General features: G+C 42.5%; 1 protein-coding gene across 4 annotated transcripts in view; it reads left to right on the top strand.

Moving 5' to 3' along the window:
- The window catches only part of ZNF532 (zinc finger protein 532), a 98,973-nt gene that overhangs the window by 27,487 nt on the left and 47,522 nt on the right, over positions 1 to 23,964 (top strand). For all 4 annotated transcript variants that reach the window (XM_032213627.1, XM_032213625.1, XM_032213624.1 and 1 more), the window contains exons 2-3: positions 615 to 2,981; positions 20,967 to 21,148. In XM_032213627.1, coding sequence (XP_032069518.1) covers positions 642 to 2,981; positions 20,967 to 21,148 — 2,522 coding nt within the window. In that variant the 5' untranslated portion in view covers positions 615 to 641. The remainder of the gene's footprint in view (positions 1 to 614; positions 2,982 to 20,966; positions 21,149 to 23,964) is intronic.

The following is a 23,964-nucleotide window of genomic DNA, read 5'->3' as shown; positions in this document are numbered from 1 at the left end:
TTGTCTCCTATCTGTAGAGAGGTACACAGAGTTCTTTTTTGTGTTAGAATGCTGAACAAATTGAGCTACATTGAGTACCGAGATTGAGTTAAACGTTTTAATGGAACTTTTGTGGTACTGTTTTAAAATATTAAGCTTAGTAAAGAACATGGAGAAGAATTTTTCAGTGAAATGCATACAGTAATTTTTTTCAGATACTCTATGCTAATTATCTTTTTCATTCAATGCAATGTGAACTCATTAAATAGAGTTAAAATTAGTAGTTTCGATAATTTTGATGATGTCGTGCTGATATGTTTTTTCTGTGTATTATATTAAATATTTCTGGTATGATTAGTCAAAATTATAACCGATTCCATATTTGCACCAAAGACAAATTCCTTGTGTGTCCAATCACACTTGACCAATAAAGAATTCTGTTCTATTCTATTTGTGTATTTTCAACATAAATTAGAGACAAAGGACTGGGAGAATAGCCAGTTAAAAATAACAACATAAGCTTTATTTCAACTGATGGGTTTAATTTTTTTTAATCAAAAGAGTATTGTTTGAAACGTATAGATAGCGTTTTGAAAGAACAAAAGGTGCTGACTAAATTTTGTTTTGTTTTGCAGATTGACGCCTAAAAAGCTAACGTGACCATGGGAGATATGAAGACTCCAGACTTCGATGATCTGCTTGCCGCCTTTGACATACCAGATATGGTTGACCCAAAAGCGGCTATTGAATCTGGCCACGAGGATCATGACAGCCATATAAAGCAGAATGTCCATCCGGAGGATGATTCCCATGCACCCTCCTCATCTGACGTGGGTGTAAGTGTCATTGTGAAAAATGTGCGGACAATTGATTCTTCTGAAGGAGCGGAGAAAGACAACCACCATTCCACAGGCAACGGGTTGCACAACGGTTTCTTAACGGTATCCGCTCTAGAAAGTTTTAATAAAGAGGAAGGCAAATCACTCAAAGACGAGGGCACCGTCTCGGAAAATACACTGAAAGAGTCTGCCTTTAACCAATTTAGTCCCATCTCAAGTGCTGAAGAGTTTGACGACGATGAAAAAATCGAGGTGGACGACCCCCCAGATAAAGAGGACATGCGTGGAAACTTCAGAACAAATGTATTAACAAGGTCTGTCTCCCAGCAGGACTATGAGAAGTTAAAAGTACTTGGAGGAGAAAACCTGATGAAACACGGAGTTGCAGCTTCAGGTAATTCTGATAAACCCAAGGTGTCTAAAAGAGACTCGGAAACAAACCCATCGCCTTTAGGTCACTATGAACCCTTTAAAGCTAGGAAGATAGATGACAAGCTGCTTAAAGAAAACTCCGAGAAGGTCCTGGAAAACAGAGCAGTCGATGGGAAAATAAATACGGAGAAAGGAGACTCAACCCTTACCAGTCTTTCCCAGGCTAAAGCAAAATCCTCAGCAAAACTCTCTTCCTGTATTGCCGCAATTGCAGCTCTAAGTGCTAAAAAAGCAGCCACGGACACTGGCAAAGACCCACAATCCAATTCAAGGGGATCCTCTCCCTTGCAGAAAGATACCAGTGAAAGCCCCCGCGCTGTGGACAAATCCCCCGAGTCTCAGAGTCTCATTGACTGTGCAAAAAAGCCCCCCGTCAAACAACCCGACAGTCCCAGGAGTATATCAAGTGAAAACAGCAGCAAAGGTTCCCCACCATCGCCTGCAGGCTCGACGCCAGCTATCCCCAAAGTGCGCATCAAAACCATCAAGACGTCCTCGGGGGAGATCAAGAGAACGGTCACGCGTGTGTTGCCCGAAGTTGATTTGGACAGCAGTAGGAAACCAGAGCAAGCAGCTTCCATGGTGGCTTCTGTGACGTCGTTGCTGTCTTCCCCGACTTCTGCTGCAGTTCTTTCTTCTCCCCCCAGGGCACCTCTCCAATCAACAGTGGTCACCAACGCGGTGGCTTCTGCGGAGCTCACTCCCAAACAAGTCACCATTAAGCCTGTGGCAACTGCTTTCCTTCCCGTTTCGGCTGTCAAGACGGCAGGGTCACAGGTGATCAATCTGAAACTCGCAAACAACACCACGGTGAAAGCCACTGTCATATCCGCTGCTTCAGTGCAAAGCGCCAGCAGCGCCATCATCAAAGCCGCCAACGCTATACAGCAGCAAACAGTTGTGGTGCCCGCCTCAAGCCTTGCCAGCGCAAAACTTGTGCCAAAGACGGTCCATCTTGCCAACCTTAACCTACTGCCTCAAAGTGCTCAGGCCACCTCCGAACTCCGCCAAGTGCTCACGAAACCTCAGCAACAGATCAAGCAGGCAATAATTTCCGCAGCAGCGTCTCAGCCTTCGAAAAAAGTGTCTCGGGTTCAGGTGGTGTCCTCTCTCCAGAGCTCTGTCGTTGAAGCTTTCAACAAGGTGCTCAGCAGTGTTAACCCCGTCCCGGTTTATATCCCGAACCTTAGCCCTCCTATAAATGCGGGCATCGCTTTACCCACACGCGGTTACAAGTGTTTGGAATGCGGCGACTCCTTCGCCCTTGAAAAAAGCCTGGCCCAGCACTACGACCGGAGGAGCGTGCGGATCGAAGTCACCTGTAACCACTGCACAAAAAACCTGGTTTTCTATAACAAATGCAGCCTCCTTTCTCATGCACGGGGTCACAAAGAGAAAGGGGTGGTGATGCAGTGTTCCCATTTGATTCTGAAGCCAGTTCCTGCCGATCAGATGATAGCTTCTCCCACAAGCAATAGTTCTGTTACGTCGTCCATTCTTCAGAATCCGACCGGAGTGGGCACCCACACCATAACCAAGATCCAGTCCAGCATAACTGGGACAGTCATATCGGCTCCTTCAAGTACGCCTGTTCCACCCGCCATGCCTCTAGATGAAGACTCTTCGAAGTTGTGCAGGCATAGTCTGAAGTGTTTGGAATGTAATGAAGTTTTCCAAGATGAAACGTCTTTAGCCACCCACTTCCAGCAGGCTGCAGACTCAAGTGGACAAGTACAGTATCTTATGTTTACATTCCAGTATTTTTGCCGTGTGCAAAAAAACCTTTGGATGGGGGCTTTTTCCTAGCTTTCTTATAAGCGTAAACTATCTTTATAGCAGAGCAGTGGAAGGGTGATTTTAAATTGGGAGGAATTGTTTGGAAATTGGATACTGCTTTGAAAGGACAAAAGTGGCTTGGACCTACTTAGTCCTTTATTCAATTAGAATATAAGGATATAGTTATCTCTTTAGATCGATGCTGAAAAGTCAGAACTGAGTTATCATAGCCCAGAAAACAAAAGGTAAAGTCAACTAGTAAAACTCTAGCCACTTTAAGAACTGAGGACTTCAGCTCCCAGAATTCTGGGAGTTGAAGTCCACACATCTTAAAGAGACCCAGTTGGGAAACACTGCAGTAAAACATTTCTGCAGGGTTAGTGCAGAATCTGCTAATGAAGGTTATAGACTAAACCCATAGCTATGGAACTTGTCTCTGTGAGTTGTTGGGATCTGGAAATGGAGTAAATTAGAAAAAAGATGCTACCTTTCTCTCCACATCCTTTTCTGCCTTTCCACAGATTGTTCTTGTGGCTCCAAGCAACTTTTTTTTTTTTTAAGGCATAACAATGGTAGGAATAAGCAGCATGTAAATTACAGGTCAGGCCCCATTACATGATTATCGGTTTACATATAGCGTTCTCCAGCATGATGATTGTAGATTATCAGGTAAAAAAATGTGTGGTCTAGTGGTTAAGGCACCAACCTAGAAAATGGAAAGCAGTGAATTCTACTCTCTTCTTAGGCATGAAAGCCACCTTGGTTACTTTAGGCCTGTGATGGTAAACCTATGGCACCTGTGCCCGAAGTGGCACGCAGAGCCATGTCGACTGGCAGATGCACTGTCGCCCATTCATTTTCCTGGTTTCTGGCACGCATGCACACGTGATGATCGCCTGGCCTTCGTGCTGCAGCAGTGCCAGAAAATGGAAGAGCTGGTCTTCTGTTTTCCAGCGTGAGAATGCGCGCCAGCCAGTTGGTCGTCATGCACGCATGTGCACCAGCAAACAAGTCTAGCTGACTGGTGCACATGTGCCCACTGGAAACTGGAAGTGCATTTTCCGGTGTGCGCATGCCCCCTGGCTGGCGCACATGCTCCTCTTCCGGGTTGTATCCCAGACGAGTGCGCATGCGGGCTCCCTTTTCAGCACTCGGTGCTGAAAAGATTCACCATCACTGCTTTAGGCCAATCACCAGGAGACTGTGAGTTATAGTGCCAGTTTAGGCATGAAAACCAGTTCAATGACTTTGAGCCAGTCACTCTCCTTCAGCCCAACCTACGTCCACTGGGTTGTGGTTATTGAGAAAACAGGAAGAAAATGGAGTAATAGATATGTTTACCACCTTGTGTTATTTATAAAAATAACAAAGGGAATATATAACTAAAAATAAAAGTGCAGAAGGCAACAATTCCTATAAATCTTAAAACACACAATAGAAAGAAGCTGTTTGAGAAACAGCTGTGTTAGAGGTTTTGTTGGCATCATTACTGAATATGCCATGTTGGACATTTTCAACATGGATAAATACGAAGGAATGAAAAGCAAAGTGGCAGCAAAAGATAGTTCATTCTTTGTTGAAGTTTAAAGGGTTTTTTTCATGTGACATTTGGTTTTGACAATCAAGAGTTACTTAACACATTTTCTCTTTTTATAAGTGCTTGAATTAATGTTAAGCAAATTTTGCTATTTACCCAATTTGCATAATGCAACCTTATTTATGGGAACTTTCCAGTTCATCAATCAACTGATGTAACCATTTCCTTTTTTAAAAAAATCTCAGTTAGGCTTTTTCTATATAGTTTCCTTATTCTGGCCTTTAGTCTTTTCAGCAATATTTTTGCATGAAATCCATATAACAATATGTCTGCTGTGATATATAGGCCTCTCACTTTGTGTGTGTGTGTGTGTGTGTGTGTGTGTGTGTGTGAAGTTGGCAATTAATAGTCATTGTTTCCTTTTACATGGCAGATTTTGTGCTTGGCTCAACTTCTTCTATACTAAATGGGTTTTAATGGGATAGATGGAGTAACTCTATATCCTCTACCAAAATGGATTTTGCATTAAGGATTTACAGTGGTGGCAACAATACAAACGAAACACCCCAAATGTTAATATATGTTCTTCCAAATAATTGACCTTTTCCTACTTACTGACAACAAAAGCCCAGCTATCTATCTTTACTTCATTTCTTTAAGCCTTCTTTGGCAATTGACTGTCCAAGTAAAAAATGTGGCACAGGCTTTAAAAAGAGAAAATACTGTAAATGGTTGTACATTGTATGCAGAAAAACTATCCAAGGCCTCTTGTTTGCCTCAGAGCCATTTATGTTTCTTCTGGGGAAGAAAAAGAACAAATATAGGTTCTCAGTCTGAATAGTTTTTATTTCAGCTTGGGATAGATGTGGAGGAATAAGAACAATTCCATTTAAAATAAGCGTTCCTGCAATTTTTCCCTAGCAGCCCTTGGTTTCATATTTATTTATTTAAAACATTTATACAGGTAGTCCTTGACGTATGATCTCAGTTATGACCCCAACTTTTCTGTTGTTAAGCAAGGTTCCACCACAAATGCGCGAATGACAAAAGTGCGCCTGACTAAACCGCGGTGACAAAACCGCGCCGACAACAGCACGCCGACAGAAGCGCGCTGTAACCTAACCCTAAAAATAACCCCAAACCTAACCCCAAACCTAACCCTAAACCTAAACCTAACCCTAAACCTAACCCCAAACCTAACCCTAAACCTAACCCTAAACCTAACCCTAAACCTTACCTTAACTTAAATCGCGCTTCTGTCGGCGCGCTGTTGTTGGCGCGCTTTTGACATCGCGGTTTTAGCGCCGCGGTTTTGTCGGCGTGCTTTTGACATTCGCGCTTTTGTCGGGTCACGGTTAAGCAAGACATTTGTTAAGTGAATTTTTCTCCCATTTTACAACCCTTCTTGCCCAGTTGATAAATGAATTACTGCAGTTGTTAAGTTAGTAACATGCTTTCTTAAGTGAATCTGGTTTTCTCATTGACTTTGCTTACCAGAAGATCTCAAAAGCTGATCACATGTGACCCCAAGCAGTGGTGGGTTGCAGGTGGTACACCCTGGTACGTACTGAAGCCTGCCCAGAGGACCGTGTACCGGTTCGGTGCTCCAGAGGGCCCACCTGCCTGCCCCAGCTACTTACCTGTCCTTTAAGCCTTTGGCGCTTATGCGCATGGCGCATAGAGCGCCTGCGTGACTCTCAAACGAGCAGCTGGAACATCACGGAAGCGTCACAGACAGGTACAACGCACATGCGCGCGTGCCGCTGGGCCCATTCCAACCGTACCGGTTGGAACGGGATCCAGAATTCACCATCGACCTCAGGACGTGGCAACTGTCATAAATATGAATCAGTTGCCATGTGATCTGAATTTTGATCACATGATCATGAGGATGCTGCAGTGGTCATAATTGTGAAAAACAATATTACTCGCTTTTTTCAGTGCCATTTTAATTTTGAACAATACTGATTGATGAGAATTGCATTGATCAAGTGTTCCCTACCTACCTACTGTATTTCTCTCTCTCTCTCTCCCCCTCTATCTACCTATGTACCTACCTACTCTATCTCCCTCTTCCCCACCTATCTACTGTATTTCTCTCTGTCTCTACTTCTCTTTCTCTCTATCCCGCTACTTACCAACCTACCTGCTCTCTCTCTCTCTCTCCCCCTACCTATCGACTGTATTTCTCTCTATCTCTTTCTATTTCTCTTTCTCTATCCCTCTATCTACCTACCTACCAGTGGTGGGTTGCAGGCGGTACGCACCGGTATGGGCGTACTGGAGCCTGCCCGGAGCACTGGGTACCGTTCCGTTCCGGTGACCCCAAGCAGTGGTGGGTTGCAGGCGGTACACCCTGGTACGGGCGTACTGAAGCCTGCCCAGAGGACCGTGTATCGGTACGGTGCTCCGGAGGGCCCACCCGCCTGCCCAAGCTCCTTACCTGTCCTTTAAGCCTTTGGCGCTTCCACGCGTTGCGCACCTGCGCAATGCTCTGCCGAGCAGCTGGAGCATTGCGGAAGCTTGCAAAGGCATCGCAGGCAGGTACGACGCATGCGCGCATCGCGCATGTCCATATAGGTGACACCGGGCCCATTCCAACCGTATCAGTTGGAACGGGATCCGGAACCCACCACTGCTACCTACCTACACTCACTCTCTCCCTACCTACCTACTGTATTTCTCTATCGCTCTATCTATCTCTGTTTCTCTCTCTATCCCTTTATCTACCTATCTACCTAACTACTCCCTCTCCCTACCTATCTACTGTATTTCTCTCTCTTTCTCTCCCTCTCTCTCCCTCTATCTACCTGCTTTTTTTTTAATTTGCCTTTTCAAAACCTTGGTGTGTCTTATACTCCGAAAAATATGGTATTTAATTTCCAAGCACTAATGCTTATAATAATTGGCCCCATGCCATTCAAGATTTTAACAATTATCTTAAGGACTACTATGGGGCATACAAAGCTCTTGAATTTCATTATTGACATTTGAAACTGCTTTCAGATCACTGCTAATATCATTGGAATGGGAAGAATGCCGTGACAGTCATTTTAGTGATGGTGCCAGAATTGTAAACTTTTGTCTCTGGACAAATCTGAAATTCCTACTGATTGCACATGAAAGCTTTTATTTAATTTTATTTTGGAAGGTCACCTATGGGCAACCTTGCTTGCATTCTCCATCTTCTTAATATTGTACTTTTACAATTAAAAATAAGTTTCTAAGGCAATTTAGATTAAAAGAAGATTCATTTTAAATTGTGGGATATAAATATCTTCAGTACATTACCAGATCCTTGTTTGCATTTCTCTGCCTTAAAACAAGCAGAACAGTAACATACCAGAGATTATAACAATATAATACTTAATCCCTCAAAGGATTACATGTTTCCAATAATTCAGAGGAGACTGATATAGCTATAATTCCCAATAATTAAATAAGACTTATTGGCATGTGTGTGTTTTAGTTAGTGGAATAGATTGTATGATTAATTTTGTTAATGTACATGGACCTGGTATGCTGGCTAATTATGATGCTACTAAATGAGAAATCCATATTTCACAAAATTCTCATTAGTTACAATTAGAATATTCAGTTCATTCTGTTTATTCCATAAATCAAGATCCCCATTTGGTCATCCTTAGGAAGTCAGAAGGCTGAAATCCATCCTCTGTAAATTATCAGATTGCAAAAGGCTACAATCCTTTGTTTTTGGGGGGGGGGGGGAGATTGTTAGGATTATTAAATCTGCATATTTTATGGAATGTTTTTATGGAATAATTATAAATAGAGATAAGTGTTGCAATAAACATTCATTGCTCTCAAAATCATTGAAATTTTTTTTAGTACTTTTGATTTCTTTTTGTCTCAGTAGATGTAATGGAATGTCTGGCATTGGGAAACAGGGAAGAGATGCTGTCTAGAAAACAGGTAGACAAAGAGAAGCAGGAGCCCCCAAGGGCTTATTGCTCAGAGAAAGAAAATTAGGGGAAACCCCCCCCCCCAATGAAACAAGCTGTTGAAAATGGTGTCATCGGGAAGTTTGTAGATTCAGACTTGCAAGAGTCTGCTAATGTAGCCTCACAATAAAATAGAATCAGTTCATTTTGTCCTGTTTCCTGTTTGGTTTAGCTATGAGGGCTGACTCAATCTTGCAAATCTCCTACTCTTTTCCCAAGAGAGGAATTTCAAGAATGGCGTCCAATCCTCAAGGAACTCTTCTAACCGCTGAGTGTCTGGCAGCCATGTTGTTAAACACCAACAGCAGATAGATGTACAGATGACTACCTTATGGAATGCCATGATAACTAACACAGCAACTGGAGAACAATTTGCCTCGACCCACAGCATCACAACAGTGCTGGAGAATCTTGGCGAGGACCAGGATCAAGTCCATATTTTGCCTTCGGGTGTGAGATGTTATTGTCAGGCAGGTCAGTGGAATTTCCCGCTGATCACACCAAAATAACTTTCGTGTTGAGCTTGCTGAAGGAAGCAGCAACCAAGTGGACAATACTGTTTATTGAGACAAAGAGTAAGAAAATATATTTCAGATTTTAATTTATTTGTTGATGATGTAGGGTGGAATGACTTAGCCCTGACGATCAGTTCAGAGAAGGGCTGACTGAGGACCTGAGAGATGAAACTGGTGAAGTAAAGCACCACAAATATCCTGGAAGAGCTCTGTCAATGTGGTATAATTATAGGTGCCCAACTGAAGGAGTTGAGGCAGAGGAGAAACAGGAAGGAGAAATGAACCTACTGCCTATCTTCCCCCATTTGGTCATTCCTCCCAATGATGTCAGAATACAGCGTGGAAAGCCCAGGCAAATTGGACCAACTAAGATAATCCTGTGGTTGGGAGAGAAGGAAAGAAGAAAAGATCAAGGACTATGTTTTTACAGTGAGACACTTGGACACTTAGCCAGATCGTGCCCAGTAAAAGTGCCAGCCACAACAATAAGATGCAGAACTTGTAGAGCAATGGGGCACGAGGCCAGCAAATGCCCAGCTTGATCCCAGACAGCATCTCAGGGAAACTTCACCAGCTCTACTCCTTGAAGCTTTCTCTCAATTTGACATTTACAGCTCATGTGTCCCAAGTTCCCACAACAAGCTTCCAGATCCTCTCTCACACAAGTCAGGAGATGAGTGTCCTTAATCTCCCTCTCTCTCACACGCACACACACACACACCAGCAACAATCCTGCAACCAAACAATGTTGAGTTTCACCCTAAGGCAGATCAACACAAAAGGCTGGGAGCAGTAAGGCAAGTTGTTGCTCTCTGCGTGAATTAAGGTACAGCAGAAGCAGGATGCATACTCCAGAGCCCATGTAAATGAACTCAAGGAAGCCCAGCAAGGTACTGTTTCACTTTCTCATAATGGCAAAAGGGTGTTCTAAACTAAGCTTCCTGAGACAGTAAAAAGCACATGCTTAGTCCAAAAAATCCTCTTCTTATTTCAACGGCTGTGAATTATGTTCATTCACAGCCCATAATGAGTCACAAATAGTTTGTAAAGAGTCCGACAGAAGTCTGCCAAAGTCTTTCGGGATAAGGCTGATGAACACCCACCTTTATCTCCCTTGAAACTCTGCCAAAGACCTAATTGCCAATTAGCTTTGCATGGCCACATGGAGCACAGAGTCAAAATGGAGCTTCAGAATTGAAACCGACCAGAACGAACAAAGTTGCTTCTTGCTCACGTGCCTTTGCTCCCCCTTCATGTCTTATGGGAGGGGCCAATTATCTCCCTTTTGTCTTAACTGTTCTTGCCTTCTGACAGCTTTGCGCATGCGTACACTGGGAACAGGTTCCCCCTTTTCCTCTGTGTCACTGATGTCTGACTGGGGGCTCTGGAGGGAGCACATAACTCCCAGATGGGTCAGGCCCCTTCTCTGCCTCTGACGCAGAGCCCTTGTCTGAGCCTGGTCCATGTTCCTCCCCAACCTCCTCACTGTCTGACTCTGCTGCCATCTCCATAGGCTGCCACCGGATCACAACAAAGGGCAAGTATTACACAATGGACATTTCTATACTGTATGCCTCTTCCGCCAAGGGAGGACGTACCTGTACCACAACAACAAACAGCAGGACATGGGGATATTCAAAACCCAACAAAGAGCCCTCAGAGAATTTTGTTGGTCCCACATCCATGGAGATAGAAGGGATTAGGTTTCCTTTTGTCATGTATGTTAAAGAGCAAAGCCAATCCTTGGTAAGTCAGCAAGATTGTTTTCAACTGCTAAACACACCAAGGAAACTTGTGTTTCTAGATTTCTTCCTTGATCTTCCTCTGATGCGGAATTATATTACCTTACTTATCATAGTGGGTTTGTTTGCCAAATTGGCCCATTTCATTCCTTGCAAAGGTCTCCCAATGGCCCAAAAAATACCTCAGTTTTTTAAAACATCTTTAGATACAGAGGATTAGTCAATCATGTCATAACTAACCTGAGGTCAATTTACTTCCAAATTTTGGAAGACCCTCTTGCAATTGTTAAATATTAAAATTCATTTTTCATCTGCCCATCTTCTGGCTTTCAACAGAGAAAGCTTAAAAAGATTAACCAGCTCCAAATATTGGAGCAATATTTAAAATGTGACATTTCTTACCAGCAAGACAACCGGACTGCATACAATAATGCTGCATACTCCTCTATTGGTGTATCTTCATTCCAGGCAACACATGAATTCTACCTGTTTGTTTTACCAACATCCAGGCAAGAAAGTGATGTTCCTCACAGCACAGATTTCTTCTAGGAGAAGCAAGAAGCCCAAGAAAAGCAGGTCAAACTGACAAAGATACATTCAAAAAAGCAGCAGTTGCACATAGACATAAGAAGACTAGAATTGCTGAAGGAGATTTAATATGCCTTTCTTCAAAATGTTTAAATTCTGGGAGACCTTCCAAGAAATTAGACTCAAAATGCATTGGTCCCTTTCCAGTAACTAATGAAAGCAACCCAGATCAGGATACAAAACAGGAGAGGTGGAGAAATGCAGATTCCCGCAGGAGGGACACCTGTCATCTCAATTCAGGCAGATGCTTTACAGGACACCTGGTGTGCTTGTTTGGGAGTTGCCAGGAGAAGACAGAAGTGATAACAGCTATGTTATGTTCTCACAACCCACAACCTATTTCTCCTGGGGATTTGGGAGAGGAGGATGTGTCTAAAGGTGAAAGTAATGTAAATGTGCGTATCGCCTTCAGGAATGAGGGGAAGAGATATTGCCTAGGGAACAACTAGACGAGAGATAGGAGCCCCCAGTGGCATAACAATCTGGGAATTTTTTTTTTTTTTAGGAAGGACCATCCCTAATGGATCAAGGACCTGTTCCCAAATTATGTCAAAAATGGTGGTCTTCCAGGAGTGAAATGCTACTGGTTTACCTGAACCAGTAGTTAAAAAATGCTACCGGTTCAGACGTATCGGTAGTTCCTATTATCAGCTGTGGGACAACCAGTTGTGCTGTGCGATTTAGATTCGATAGAAAGTAGGAAATCCTGCTTTCTAGCGAATCTAAATCGTGTGCCACAGCTGTTCCCCCCCCCTCACTATTCTATTTACCTTTGCAGACTCAGAAAAGGCTTCTTAGTGCATGTGATGCGCATGTGTGTGAAGTGAACCAGTAGCAGACTTCAAAGTATTTCACCCCTGAGGTCATCATGCAGTGAACGCAGTAGAACAAATCAAGGATGGCCGCCTTCCCTGTGTAGCAGTTATTTGTAACCATTGCCATTGTTCCTGCTATCTTACAGAGTGATCAGGTAGTATGGATTTAAGGTTTTAGCCTCCTGTTGTTGGGTCTTGCTGTCCTCTTCTGAAGAAAGAGGCAGTGATGGGTGCAAGGAGTGTATGTGAGAGAGAGATGGATGACATCCGCTATCCTCTTCTGGATTGCTATGTGAAGAGTGGCCTCTTTTGCACAGTACATTTCATGCAGTCAGTCACTACCTGAGTCAGAGCTACTTAATTACCGTTTCTGGTAGCATTTAGCCATGGGTTGGATGAATGTTTTGATAAATATGTCTCTGCTCAGTCCAGAAGGCACCTAGTATCTCCTAAGGCCATGATGGTGAATCTATGGCTCGTGTGCCAGAAGTGGCACACAGAGCCATCTCTCTGGGCACGCCAGCCGTTGCATGTTGCTCTTCCAGGTTCTGCCGTGCACATGCACGCTGGCCAGCTGGTCTTCGTGCATGCATGCGTGCCAGAAACCAGAAGACCAGGTAACTGGTGCACATGCCAGAAACTGGAAGGTCAGCTTCCCGGCATGCATACGCACCGGGGAACTGCTCTTCCAGTTTCCAGCACTCCCGCACATGCACACCAGGGAGCTGCTCTTCCCGTTTCCAGTGCTCACTCAGTGCCGAAAAGATTCGCCAACACTGTCCTAAGACCTTCCCTGAGAAAGCAGACAAACTCCATGCTGTCATTGGCTCCCCATTGCCTAAGCATGGACAGTGCCACCAGGTTTGGTGTTACAACAAAGAATTTTGTGGTTGCCAGGACTTTGCCAGCGAGTTGCGTAGTGAAACTTTTTTAAGGGACTCTCGTTCTTTCTTAGAGTGATTTAGTTGGGATTTTAAAACTCATTGGTTATGGCTTGGACAACATGACTGACTCCAATCAAACCCAGGGCTGTTTTGGATTGAAGTTAACTTTCCTGGCCAGGGCTCTCTGGGTTTTGAGGTTCACATGCTATTAGTCCATGTTAGTTCAGTGAAAGTTTTTGTTTGCCAACCTAGCGGTTAAGCAACTATACCTGGGATATTGACATGAGTGCCTATCTCTCATAAAGACAGCCTGGGTAATATTCATTCTCCTTTTTGTTGCTAGACCTTCCTAAATAAAACACTTAAGTCTGGAAAGTTGATTGGTTAAGAAGGATAGGAGACGACAATCCTTTTTTCTTCCCCGAAAATTTTGCGTGTCTTCAGAAGGAAGACAAAGATGATGTGGAACTTCGTGATGCCCCTTTTTGTGTGCATTGACATTGAATGCATGTTAAAAGGATGGAAGGCTAGTATTGTGATCCTCCAGCCATCATCTTCCCCTTTCTATTCCCTTCCTTCCTTCCTTCCCTCGCTCCTCTGCAGAAATTGCTGCATCAAGTGTTTCGCCCAGCTGGAAAAGTTGTACAAACTCTTTTTGGTTTGGTTAAAAAAAAGTTCAAGTCAGAAACTACCAAATGCCTTTTCACTGTTAGTAAATGTTGTCCCAGAAGCCAACTAGCTAGGTAGCTAAGGTACGTTAACAGTTCTGGTCTAAGATGGGAAATGAATGGGAAATTAGGAGAATGTGCATGACGTCCACCCCACTGCGTCATGATTTCTGAACCCTCTAAAATTGAGTAACGATGGCAAATCCAAACAGAAAGAACCGCTTTTGAAATACAGACACACATTATCTGTAAACTAACATTGCTGTTCTGGGTACTTTTTATTATTGCCCAGAGACCCCCATCTGTTAGCTATTTTATGCTCTCCTTCTGGGCAAGATTGTCCCATCTGGTCCCGTGTAGTGCAATCCAGAGATGGACTCTCTGTACTAGATCCGCACCATTCTTTCTTTTATAAATGACATAGCATCATGTCATTAATATTTGTTTTTTGGAGGGGGGGGGAACCTAACAGACATATCTGTAAGTCATTTTTATCAGTTGGATTGGTACATCAGTTGGGGACTGTTCTAAAAAAATGACCCAGAAACATTTTAAATGGATAAAATAACGACAGCTATACCAGTACAAGAACAAACAAAAAAAATAGGCTTCTTGTATGTTGTATCTCATTTGACTGAGAATTTTGTTCTGCTTCACCCCTAGCCATAGAAGCAAGTTGAAGAAGGCAGGGTATGCATCTTGTTTTGTCATTAAATCATCAGTAGCCTCTACATTTTCATCAATACTGGTTTTCCTCTGGTTGTAATGAAATATTGATGTGATTTCCATCTATGGGGGTGGACTAGAAGACCTCAAAGATCCCTTTTGACTGTGTTATTCTGTCAGGACCCATAGCTTAGGGCCATGATGGTGAACCTATAGCACATGTGCTGCAAGTGGCACCGAGAGTCATCTCTCTGGGCCCGCCAGCCGTTGCCCGTTGCTCTTCCGGGTTCCAGCACACATATGCACACTGGCCAGGTGGTCTTCACATGTGCATGCGTGTCAAAAACCAGGTGACTGGCACACATGCGCACGCTGGAAACTGGAAGCTCAACTTCCCGGCACGTGCATGCATGTCGGGAAACTGTTCTTCCGGTTTCCGGCGCTCCCGTACATGCCCACCAGAAAGCTGCTCTTTCGGTTTCCGACGCTCCTGTTTCGGCACTCGTTGCCGAAATGGTTCACCAACACTGGCCTAGAGTTTTCTTTGTGTTGACCTCCTCAATTGTGGGTTTTCTTCCAATAGTATTGTAATTAGTCACTGGTATGCCTTTGAAACTGGATTGTTGATCTCTAATAGGAGCATAGAATTATCGTCAATTTGCGGCAAATTTCCTCTCTGGATATTTTATTGGAAGATTTAATTGTTATGCAGTATTTTTCATTGGACTGAACATGATCTCGGTTTTTTAGAAGGAAGCAGAGTGCTTGAAATCAATGCCATCATGATAAGTTCCATCTAAACCAACTTAGAAGGATATAACTCTGTCTTGGGAAAATTGAGTTGTTTTTGTTTATTTCTGACAAGATGGGAATCAGACTGTTGAGTCCTTGGTGCTTTCTGAGCTTGGATGTTTGCTTGCAATGTTTAATTACCTGACTCAGTAATATAATCAGTGCAGGAGTGGTGTACACTTACCTTCCCTACCAGTTCACAAATGTCATCATGCTCACACTTACCACCTTCACGCCAACCAGATCCTTCCATGCATGCGCTTTTGGTGAAAAAAGAGCCTAAATGAGATGCCATAGAATCGGGTGCGGGTGGGCGGAGCCTTCCACTATTTCTGCTATCATTTTGGGAGATCCGGGCCGAATCGGTAGAATACCACCTCTGCATCAGTGGTAGTGAGTGTTTGCTCCATTTTTATAATGGTTGTTTGACCTGCAAGGGTGTGTGTGCTTTTCCCCTTGGTTTTTTTACACACCATTCAAAAGAGACAATTAAAAAAAAGCTAAGAAAGAGGGGGGGGGAGGGAGAGACTAGAACACATCCATTCCAGGAACCAACAGCCAGATAAGTAGGGTAACACCAGATAGTCAAGCAGAAAACAATTCTATAATCAACGGTACCGAGGAGAAAAACCACACCCCACCAACACCGGCAGGGCAGATACTTTATATAAATAGGGAGCAAACCCCCCTCACACACAACCACTAATGATGTTATCTAATTGCATAATGAAACATCTGCAAACAAACTATCAAGGTCAGAGCACCAAAGATTCCACAGCTCAATCCTGAGCTACATATATTATCTTCTATCGAAATAAGATTATTTGAGCCTTGAGAAAAGATGTTAAGAATACTGATTTAAATAATCACAGAGGAAGGTCTACTCTGCGCCTCTCTGTGATGGCCAAAAATCAGAGAGCTCCTTTTCAATAAATTTTATTAAAAAGCACAAGCGTTTGTGAGCTACAATCTCTTGCGATGGACTAGTTTACTCCACACATCTTATATTATTCCTGCAGAAAAATGTAAAATAAAAGCAGCCATGCCAGATGCCTAAAGTAGTTCAAGTACGCACAGTTTATTTATCAAAAAATAAATAAAATGATCGGGATGGTCTGTATCATATCTAGACTGTAGTACATTCAAATGGTTGAATGCGGAGAAGATTGGAGCTGAAGGTGAGAGAAGCTAACGGACAAGAAATACCGGTAATTGACTAGCGAAAATCACTTCAGTGGCTGAGGGTGAGCTTGAATCTGGACTTCAGATTAATCTAACCCTTTCAACCTTCAGTCGAATTGGCTCTTCTTTCTGTGTTGACTTATAGCCTCTGTTCTGATCATAAAACATTGGTCTAATATGGCAAGTTGGCTGGGGGACAGTGAAAGGAGATTTCTTTTTAAAATACAAGGATCTTCCTTAAAATGTAGAATTCAAATCCCACTTCCCATCTAGATAGGAGGAGAACTTGGAACAAATTGTTTTTATTAATGTAAAGGACACTAATATGGTTTAGAACAGCGCTCCCCAATCTTTTTGGCTCAGCAGACTGACAGAAGTGGTAGCAGAGGGAGGGGACATGGTTTCATGTGCTTTTCAGGAATGGCTGCTGGGGGGGGGGCAATCCTCTAGCTAGGGTTCTGCCTGGTTTGGTGAACCCCCAAATGCCACCCCTGGCTGGCTCCGCCCACTATGTCCCTCCCACCTGACCCTCCCCTCCTAGGAGTCTCCACGCAGCCCGTTAATCATGAAATGTAAATGCGGGGGCCGTATGGAGACTCAGGGAAGGCAAAAAACAGGCCTACCAGAGGTTCCAGCAGTCCAGAAACGGGCCTGTTACTGGCCTCGGGAGGACCTCCATAGCCCGGGGCAAGCAGTTTTTGCCCTCCCGGAGGCTCGAAGAAAGTCTCTGGAACCTGAGGAGGGCAAAAAATGGGCCTTCCGGAAGTTCGGAAACAGCACGTTTCCGACCTCCAGAGGTTTGGGGGGACGTTTTCGCCTCCGGAGCCTGGGGAGGGTGAAACACCCCACCACCGCTGTGGTGCGGGAGGCCGACCATGGCCACATCCACCCAGCAACGGGGCAGCGAATCCATTGCTGGAACTTTTGAGGCCCACCCCTAGTGGGTTTTGTTTTTACAAAATGCAACTATGTGCACACATTTTCACTTACCACTTCCACAGGCCGGCTCCAGCCCAGCACCGGGCCGGGGACCAGGGATTGGGGACCTCTGGTTTAGATTATCAGATTCCCCTTGTTTTATAGATGGAGTTTAAACAAACACAAGTAAAGGAGTTGTGGAAAGAATAAGAGATTGAAGGGAATAAGCAGGGGATCTAAAAATATAATGGAGGTTTCAGTTTTCCAATGTATCATTAATTACCTATGAATAGTTGAATATATTATATCATTTAAAAAGGTTAAGAAACTTTTGGAGATGGTTAAATTTTGAGCTGAAAATAAGTGGTTAGTATAGTATAAATCACAGATTGATATAAGATATAATAAATTGAATTGATATTGAGAATCTATTCTCATTTAAATATCTTATGAAGCTAAAATACAGACTGTGTATACGGAGAACCCCACATTTTGGATGAGGTACAAATCCATGTATTAAGTTACACTCTAGAAATGGTTTCTATTTTGAATTGAATTCTAGGTCAGCTTTATTTTTAAGGTGCGAAGTTATTCTAGCCCTTCACTCTTACTCCCACAACTTTGTTAACTCTTCTTCTAAGGAGGAAATCAAACAATCTTTCCAGTCTAAATCATATTGGAATTTCAGTATGAAACATGCTAATTCAGTATGCTTTGATGAGATGTATAGTTTAGTAGAAGTTCAATTTAAAAAAGAGGGCAAATTGAAATCAGAATTCAGGCTTCAGCATTAGTTTCACTGTAGTTTGGATCATTTTTCAGAATTGTTCAGCTTTTCAACATTGCTGCCAATTATGGCAAATGATTCAAAAGTTTCTAAACTGGTTTTTAAAAAAATATACACTACTATAAATCCATAGAGGAATTTACTTGTTCCCTAAGAAGTCTATTTTCTTTTTTCTAAACCAAGTATTAGCAAGCTGTATGTCATCCCTTTGAGACAGTACAACAGAAAACCAAAACCATTTATTCTAACACTACCTTTATTGTAAGGTTAGAGTACTGTAACAGCATATTGCAAAAAGCACTTTCTCCCTCTCTGCCTTTACTTTCCAGAAAAACTAGTCTTTTCTGAAGCCAGTTACTATCTATTTGCCTAACAAAGATTATTGTGAATTGAAATAATAGAATGAACACAAAACATTTTGAAAGTATTTGATGCTGTCTGTCACTATTCCTTATATGGATAGATATAAGAAATATCTAATATGTCTTGTCTGACTCTTGTCTAGCAGGAGGTCTCCAAACTTGGCAACTTTTTAGACTTGTGGACTTCAATTCATAGGATTCTTCAGCCAGCCATGGCTGACTGAGGAGTTGTGGGAGTTGAAGTCCACACGTACAGGAAGTCCTCAGCTTACGCCCACGATAGAGCCCAAAATTTGTGTTGTTAAGTGAGAAATTTGTTAAGTGAGTTTTGCCCCATTTTACTACTTTTCTTCCCACCGTTGTTAAGTGAATCATTGCAGTTATTAAATCAGTAATGTTGTTAAGAGAATCTGGCTTTCCCATTGACTTTGCTTATCAGAAGGTTGCGAGATATGATCACGTGACTCTGGGACACTGCAATCGTCATAAATATGAACAAGTTGCCCATCATCTGAATTTTGATCACATGACCATGGGAATGCTGCAATGGTTGTAAGTGTGAAAAATGGTCATAAGTCACTTTTTTCAGTGCCGTTGTAACCTCAGTCACTAGACAAATTGTTGTAGGTCAAGGACTACCTGTATTAACGTTGCCAAGTTTGGAAACCCCTGTTCTAGGCTGGAGTCCTCTTCCCCCTGTCTCCCAAGGTTACGCTCACAGCCCTTTACACAATATGATACTGTTGCTAAAATAAAGCAAACATAACATTACTAGAAACATAAATTTTAACACTTGAAGAATAGTCATACTCTGTTCTGCTTTGATAAACACCAAACTTTGAGAAAATTTCAGACAAACCTGAATAGCTTCGGGATTTGAGGATGATCAGGAGACCAGAAACTGTTGTTGCATAAATTCAAATCCAGAAGCACACACAGATAACTGATCAGTGCAGCAGGATTCATTAACTTCTTTATATACTTAAAAATTGATGAATAAATGTACAATACCGACAGGTGATTCTTCCAAGTAAACACAAGGCAGGAGAGTTACAGGCAAACACAAGCAGTTAGTTTCATTTCAGCAGACAAGCCCAGACAGACTGCTAGTTTACTTCTCAGAGCAGCAGACTGCTTAAGTTTCTGTTTCAATTCTTTGCACAGACTCAGATCTGTTTAAGCTCCCATTGGCTGACTTTGCTGCTATGCCTATTCATTGGTTGACCTTGTTCCCATGTCTCTCCTTGTTCCCACGTCTCTCCTGTGAAGAGAGATTCAAGGAACCATGTAGTTTTTGTACCAAGATAAGATAACTTTCAAGGGAAATGTTAGGGCTGCTCAAATGTCTGAAAGAAGAAATTCAAGAAATGTTTTCTGTAGTTCCACAGTGAGGGATGCAGAATAATGGATTTCAAAAAAAAAATTTATTGACAGTAAGACGTAGGATCTAAACCCTCAAAGCAGTAGATAGCATTTTATTGGTTGCAATCAAAGGGAAGCAATTTATACAGGAGAAGAGATATCTGTTCCTAGGAATTTACAATCTAATTTCATCTTAATGGAAGAGAGAAGAAGGTAGAAAAGGAAAGGATAAGAAGTGAAGGCAAGTGAATAAACATATGTACATACCTTACTGATTGTAATGTACAAGTTGTTCTTAATCTGAATGTGTGAAAGGACAAAGATTTGGTCAGTTAGAAGCAGGGGTGGGTTCCTGCCAGTTCTAACCTCTTCTATAGAAGAGGTTCCACAAATCCACAGTGCAGTTTAGAACTGGTTCCAGCTCCCTCCCCTCGCCCGTCCGCACATCATCAAGATGAAGAGCAAGAGGAGGAATTCTGGGAGTTGAAATCCACAAGTCTTAAAGCTGTTAAGTTTGAACATCCCTGGGTTTTTTTTCCTAAAGGGTTAGGGGTGCAAGGGTCTTGTAACTTGACAGCTTTAAGACTTGCACACTTCAATGCCAGAGTTCCTGAGCCAACATGACGAAGAGGAATTCTGGGGAGTTGAATGAAGTCCACAAGTCTTAAAGCTGTCAAGTTTGAACACCCCTAGGGATTTTTTTCCTAAAGGGTTAGGGGTTCAAGGGTCTTGTAACTTGACAACTTTAGGACTTGCGTGCTTCAAATGCCAGAGTTTCTGAGCCAACATTTTGGTTGCTAAGCAAGAGCGTTGTTAAGTGAGTTTCACCATATTTTACAAGTTGGTTATGCCCACCCACTCACATGACTGCCAAGCCACTCCCACCAGTCACATGGCTGGCACCCTGTCACATGGCCAGCAAGCCACTCCCACAAAGCAGGCCACACCTACAGAAGAGGTTCTAAAAAAATTTGAAACCCACCATTGGTTACAAGCCATGGTAGCTAATCGCCATTTTATTGTTATTTTATTTTGAATGCTATGATTTCATAATGTGATTTTCTTTCAAAGGTTTGTGGCAGGTCATAAACGAATCTGTACTGTGGAGTATTTGTGCCTATGTTCAATGGCTGATTGTCACAATTTTTTCAATTCTGTAGAAGACCTGCAGTATCTGCCAGATGTTGCTTCCAAATTTATGCAGTTTTGCATCACATCAGAGGATACATCAGCATAAATCTCCATATACATGTCCTGAATGTGGGGCCATTTGCAGATCAGTCCACTTCCAAACTCATGTCACAAAGAATTGCCTGCATTATACAAGAAGAGTTGGATTCCGGTTAGTATGAATGACAATGATTTAAAACTATTCAAATATATACAAAAATCTCACTCCATTGGGACTGGAAAGGAAGTATTCTTCTCCTTTGTCACTATCTTGATCCTCTCTTATCTTGCTGATTAAGAGGGTAGGAGCATCATGAGGGATTTTTCTCATCATCAAATATTTTTTTAACTTCCAGATCAAACTAACTGCTGTCTCACAGAGGATCAGGTTTCACAGGTAGTCCTCGACTTACAACAGTTCAAAGTTACAACGGCATTGAAAAAGTGACTTAAGGCCGTTTTTCAGAGTTACAACCTTTGCAGCGTCCCCCATGATCACACGATCCAAATTCGGATGCTTGGCAACTGGTTCATATTTATGACCGTTGCAGGGTCCCAGGATCATGTGATCGCCTTTGGTGACCTTCTGATCAGCAATGTCAATGGGGGTCAGTTTTCACTTAACAACCAGGTTAGTCACTTATGAACGCAGTGATTCACATAACAACGGTGGCAGGAAAGATCATCAAACTCACTTAGCAAATGTCTCATTTAATAACCGAAATTTTGGGCTCAATTGTCGTACGTCGAGGATTATCTGTACCTATAACTTTCGTTTTTGCTTGTTAAATAGAGATTTGGGAAGGGGGAGAGGTGTTTACTCAAGTCAGTTTCTTGGAACAGCCCCAAGGGCTGATTATTTGATCACAGCCTTGGACTCTCCCTTCTGTTCCTCAGGGCCATTCCCCATGCCCTCTACACTTATACAAACATACCATTATACAACATTTTACACACTGCTTAAGATTTAAGGTGTTGATTATACATAATGGTAAAGTATCACGGTTCCACCACAAAACCGCGTTCGACTAAAGGGCACTCGACGAAACCGCGTAGCTGACGTCATCACAGCGCGACAACAGTGCGGAGACAGAAGCACGCTGTAAACGCTAAACCTAAAATTAACACCTAAACCTAAACCTAACCCCCCTAAACCTAACCCTAAACCTAACCCTAAACCTAACCCTAAACCTAACCCTTAACCTAACCCTTAACCTAAACCTAATCCTAACCCTTAACCTAACCCTAAATCTAACCCTAACCCTTAACCTAACCCTAAACCTAACTCTAAACCTAACCCTAAACCTAACTCTTACCTTAACTTGAATCGGCTTGCTTTCAAAGCGCTATTTAAAGCGCCCTTCTTTCTCCGCGCTCGCTGTTGTCGCCCTGTTGATGACGTCAACGACGCGGTTTAATCGGGCGCGCTTTAGTCGAGCCCGGTTTTGTCGTGCCACGAAGCATCACAGTTCTCCAACTGAGCTAAAGTATCACAAGTCAGTGCCCAGATGCTCTGGGGAAAATTTTGGCATTGCCTAATTTGAAAACACTGATGTAGGAGGAACAACTGGTGTTCACTTCCTCACTTTACACAGGATGGAGTAACTTTCTATGTGTCACAGGGACTGATCTTGCCAAGAAAGTTTGGTTCAAAATGCTGTTCTATGAAAGCTGGTTTGTTTTTGCTTGATCATCACGTAGAACTCATAAAATATGGTGATGCTTTCATTGTCTCATACTGCATCCTGAGAACAGGGAATACATAGCTTGCATAGTTTGAATCTAAGCCAATTGTAACATTGAATCTAAGCCAATTGTAATCTATCCCATTGCAATTTTATGGCTACATATTGCTCACACTTAATTTTGCTATACCCTAAATTTTAAAAAAAATCTCAGCCATAGTTTAATATCACGTGGGAATAGCTCAGCTCTGGAAAAGAAATTTCCTGATATATGGAAGGAAAGATGTACTGTCTTATTATTTTTCCCCCTCCTCCTTTTAAATTCTACCATATTTATTTTCAACCAGCTGATAACACGGCTTTGTGTGGGGATTTATTTATTGGGGGAAAATATCTGCACCAAACGTAATTTTTAAATGTTGGATTTCCCCCCTTACCAGAGGGAGCCCCCTTGTGTAGTACTGTGAAGGCGTTACCATGGCAACTCCACTGCACTGTACAGTAGAATCCATTTGAAGGCCCAACAGGCTGTATCGTAACAGAACACACCCTCCAAGGGGTGTTAGGGGTGTCTTACCCCCATAGTATTTGTTTCCAGACAGTAAGTCATCCGTGTATCAAGTTTGGTTGAAATTGCTCAAGGCGTTCCAGAGTTATGCTGGAACACACACGCGCACGCACACACATTTATTTATTTATTTATTTATTTATTTATTTATTTATTTATTTATTTATATGTATATATATGTATTGTGTCACAACCCCTGGTATGCCCAAATATGGGAGGAAGCATACTGCTTCCTTTCTCTGTCTATCGGCTCACCCCAGGAGACCATCCAGACAGAAAGCCGTTATTTTTACTGTTACCTTTGTTATATTTGTGTTGCATTTGTGCTGATAAATTCATAAATATGTAATACAGCACAGGTCCAAATCCCAGTAAGGGCATGGCTAGCTGATGAGAGCTAAATAGCTTGAAATAGATCTATACTAGTCTCCCTTTATTTATTTATCAGCACAAATTATACATACATACATACATACATACATACATACATACATACATACATGAATTATATTGTATTAAGTTCTAATCATTTTTATCAGCTGTGCCCTGCTGTCAGATATAAAGTCAAATAGCAATATTTAAAACCAACAGAGCACATATCTTCCGAGGCCTGAGGCGTGACCTTTTCCTTACTCCCTCACCCAGCTGTGTCTTTACATCCTGCACAAGGAATGTTAGGGAACCTCTTCTCCCACGTCATACAGCTGCCAAAGAGCAGATGCCTTGGCTGTCTCT

The sequence above is a fragment of the Thamnophis elegans genome, chromosome 3, assembly GCF_009769535.1.
Source record: "Thamnophis elegans isolate rThaEle1 chromosome 3, rThaEle1.pri, whole genome shotgun sequence".
NCBI lineage: Eukaryota > Metazoa > Chordata > Lepidosauria > Squamata > Colubridae > Thamnophis > Thamnophis elegans.
The sequence above is the reverse complement of the archived record's forward strand: the minus strand, read 5'-3'. Positions and strand labels throughout refer to the sequence as shown.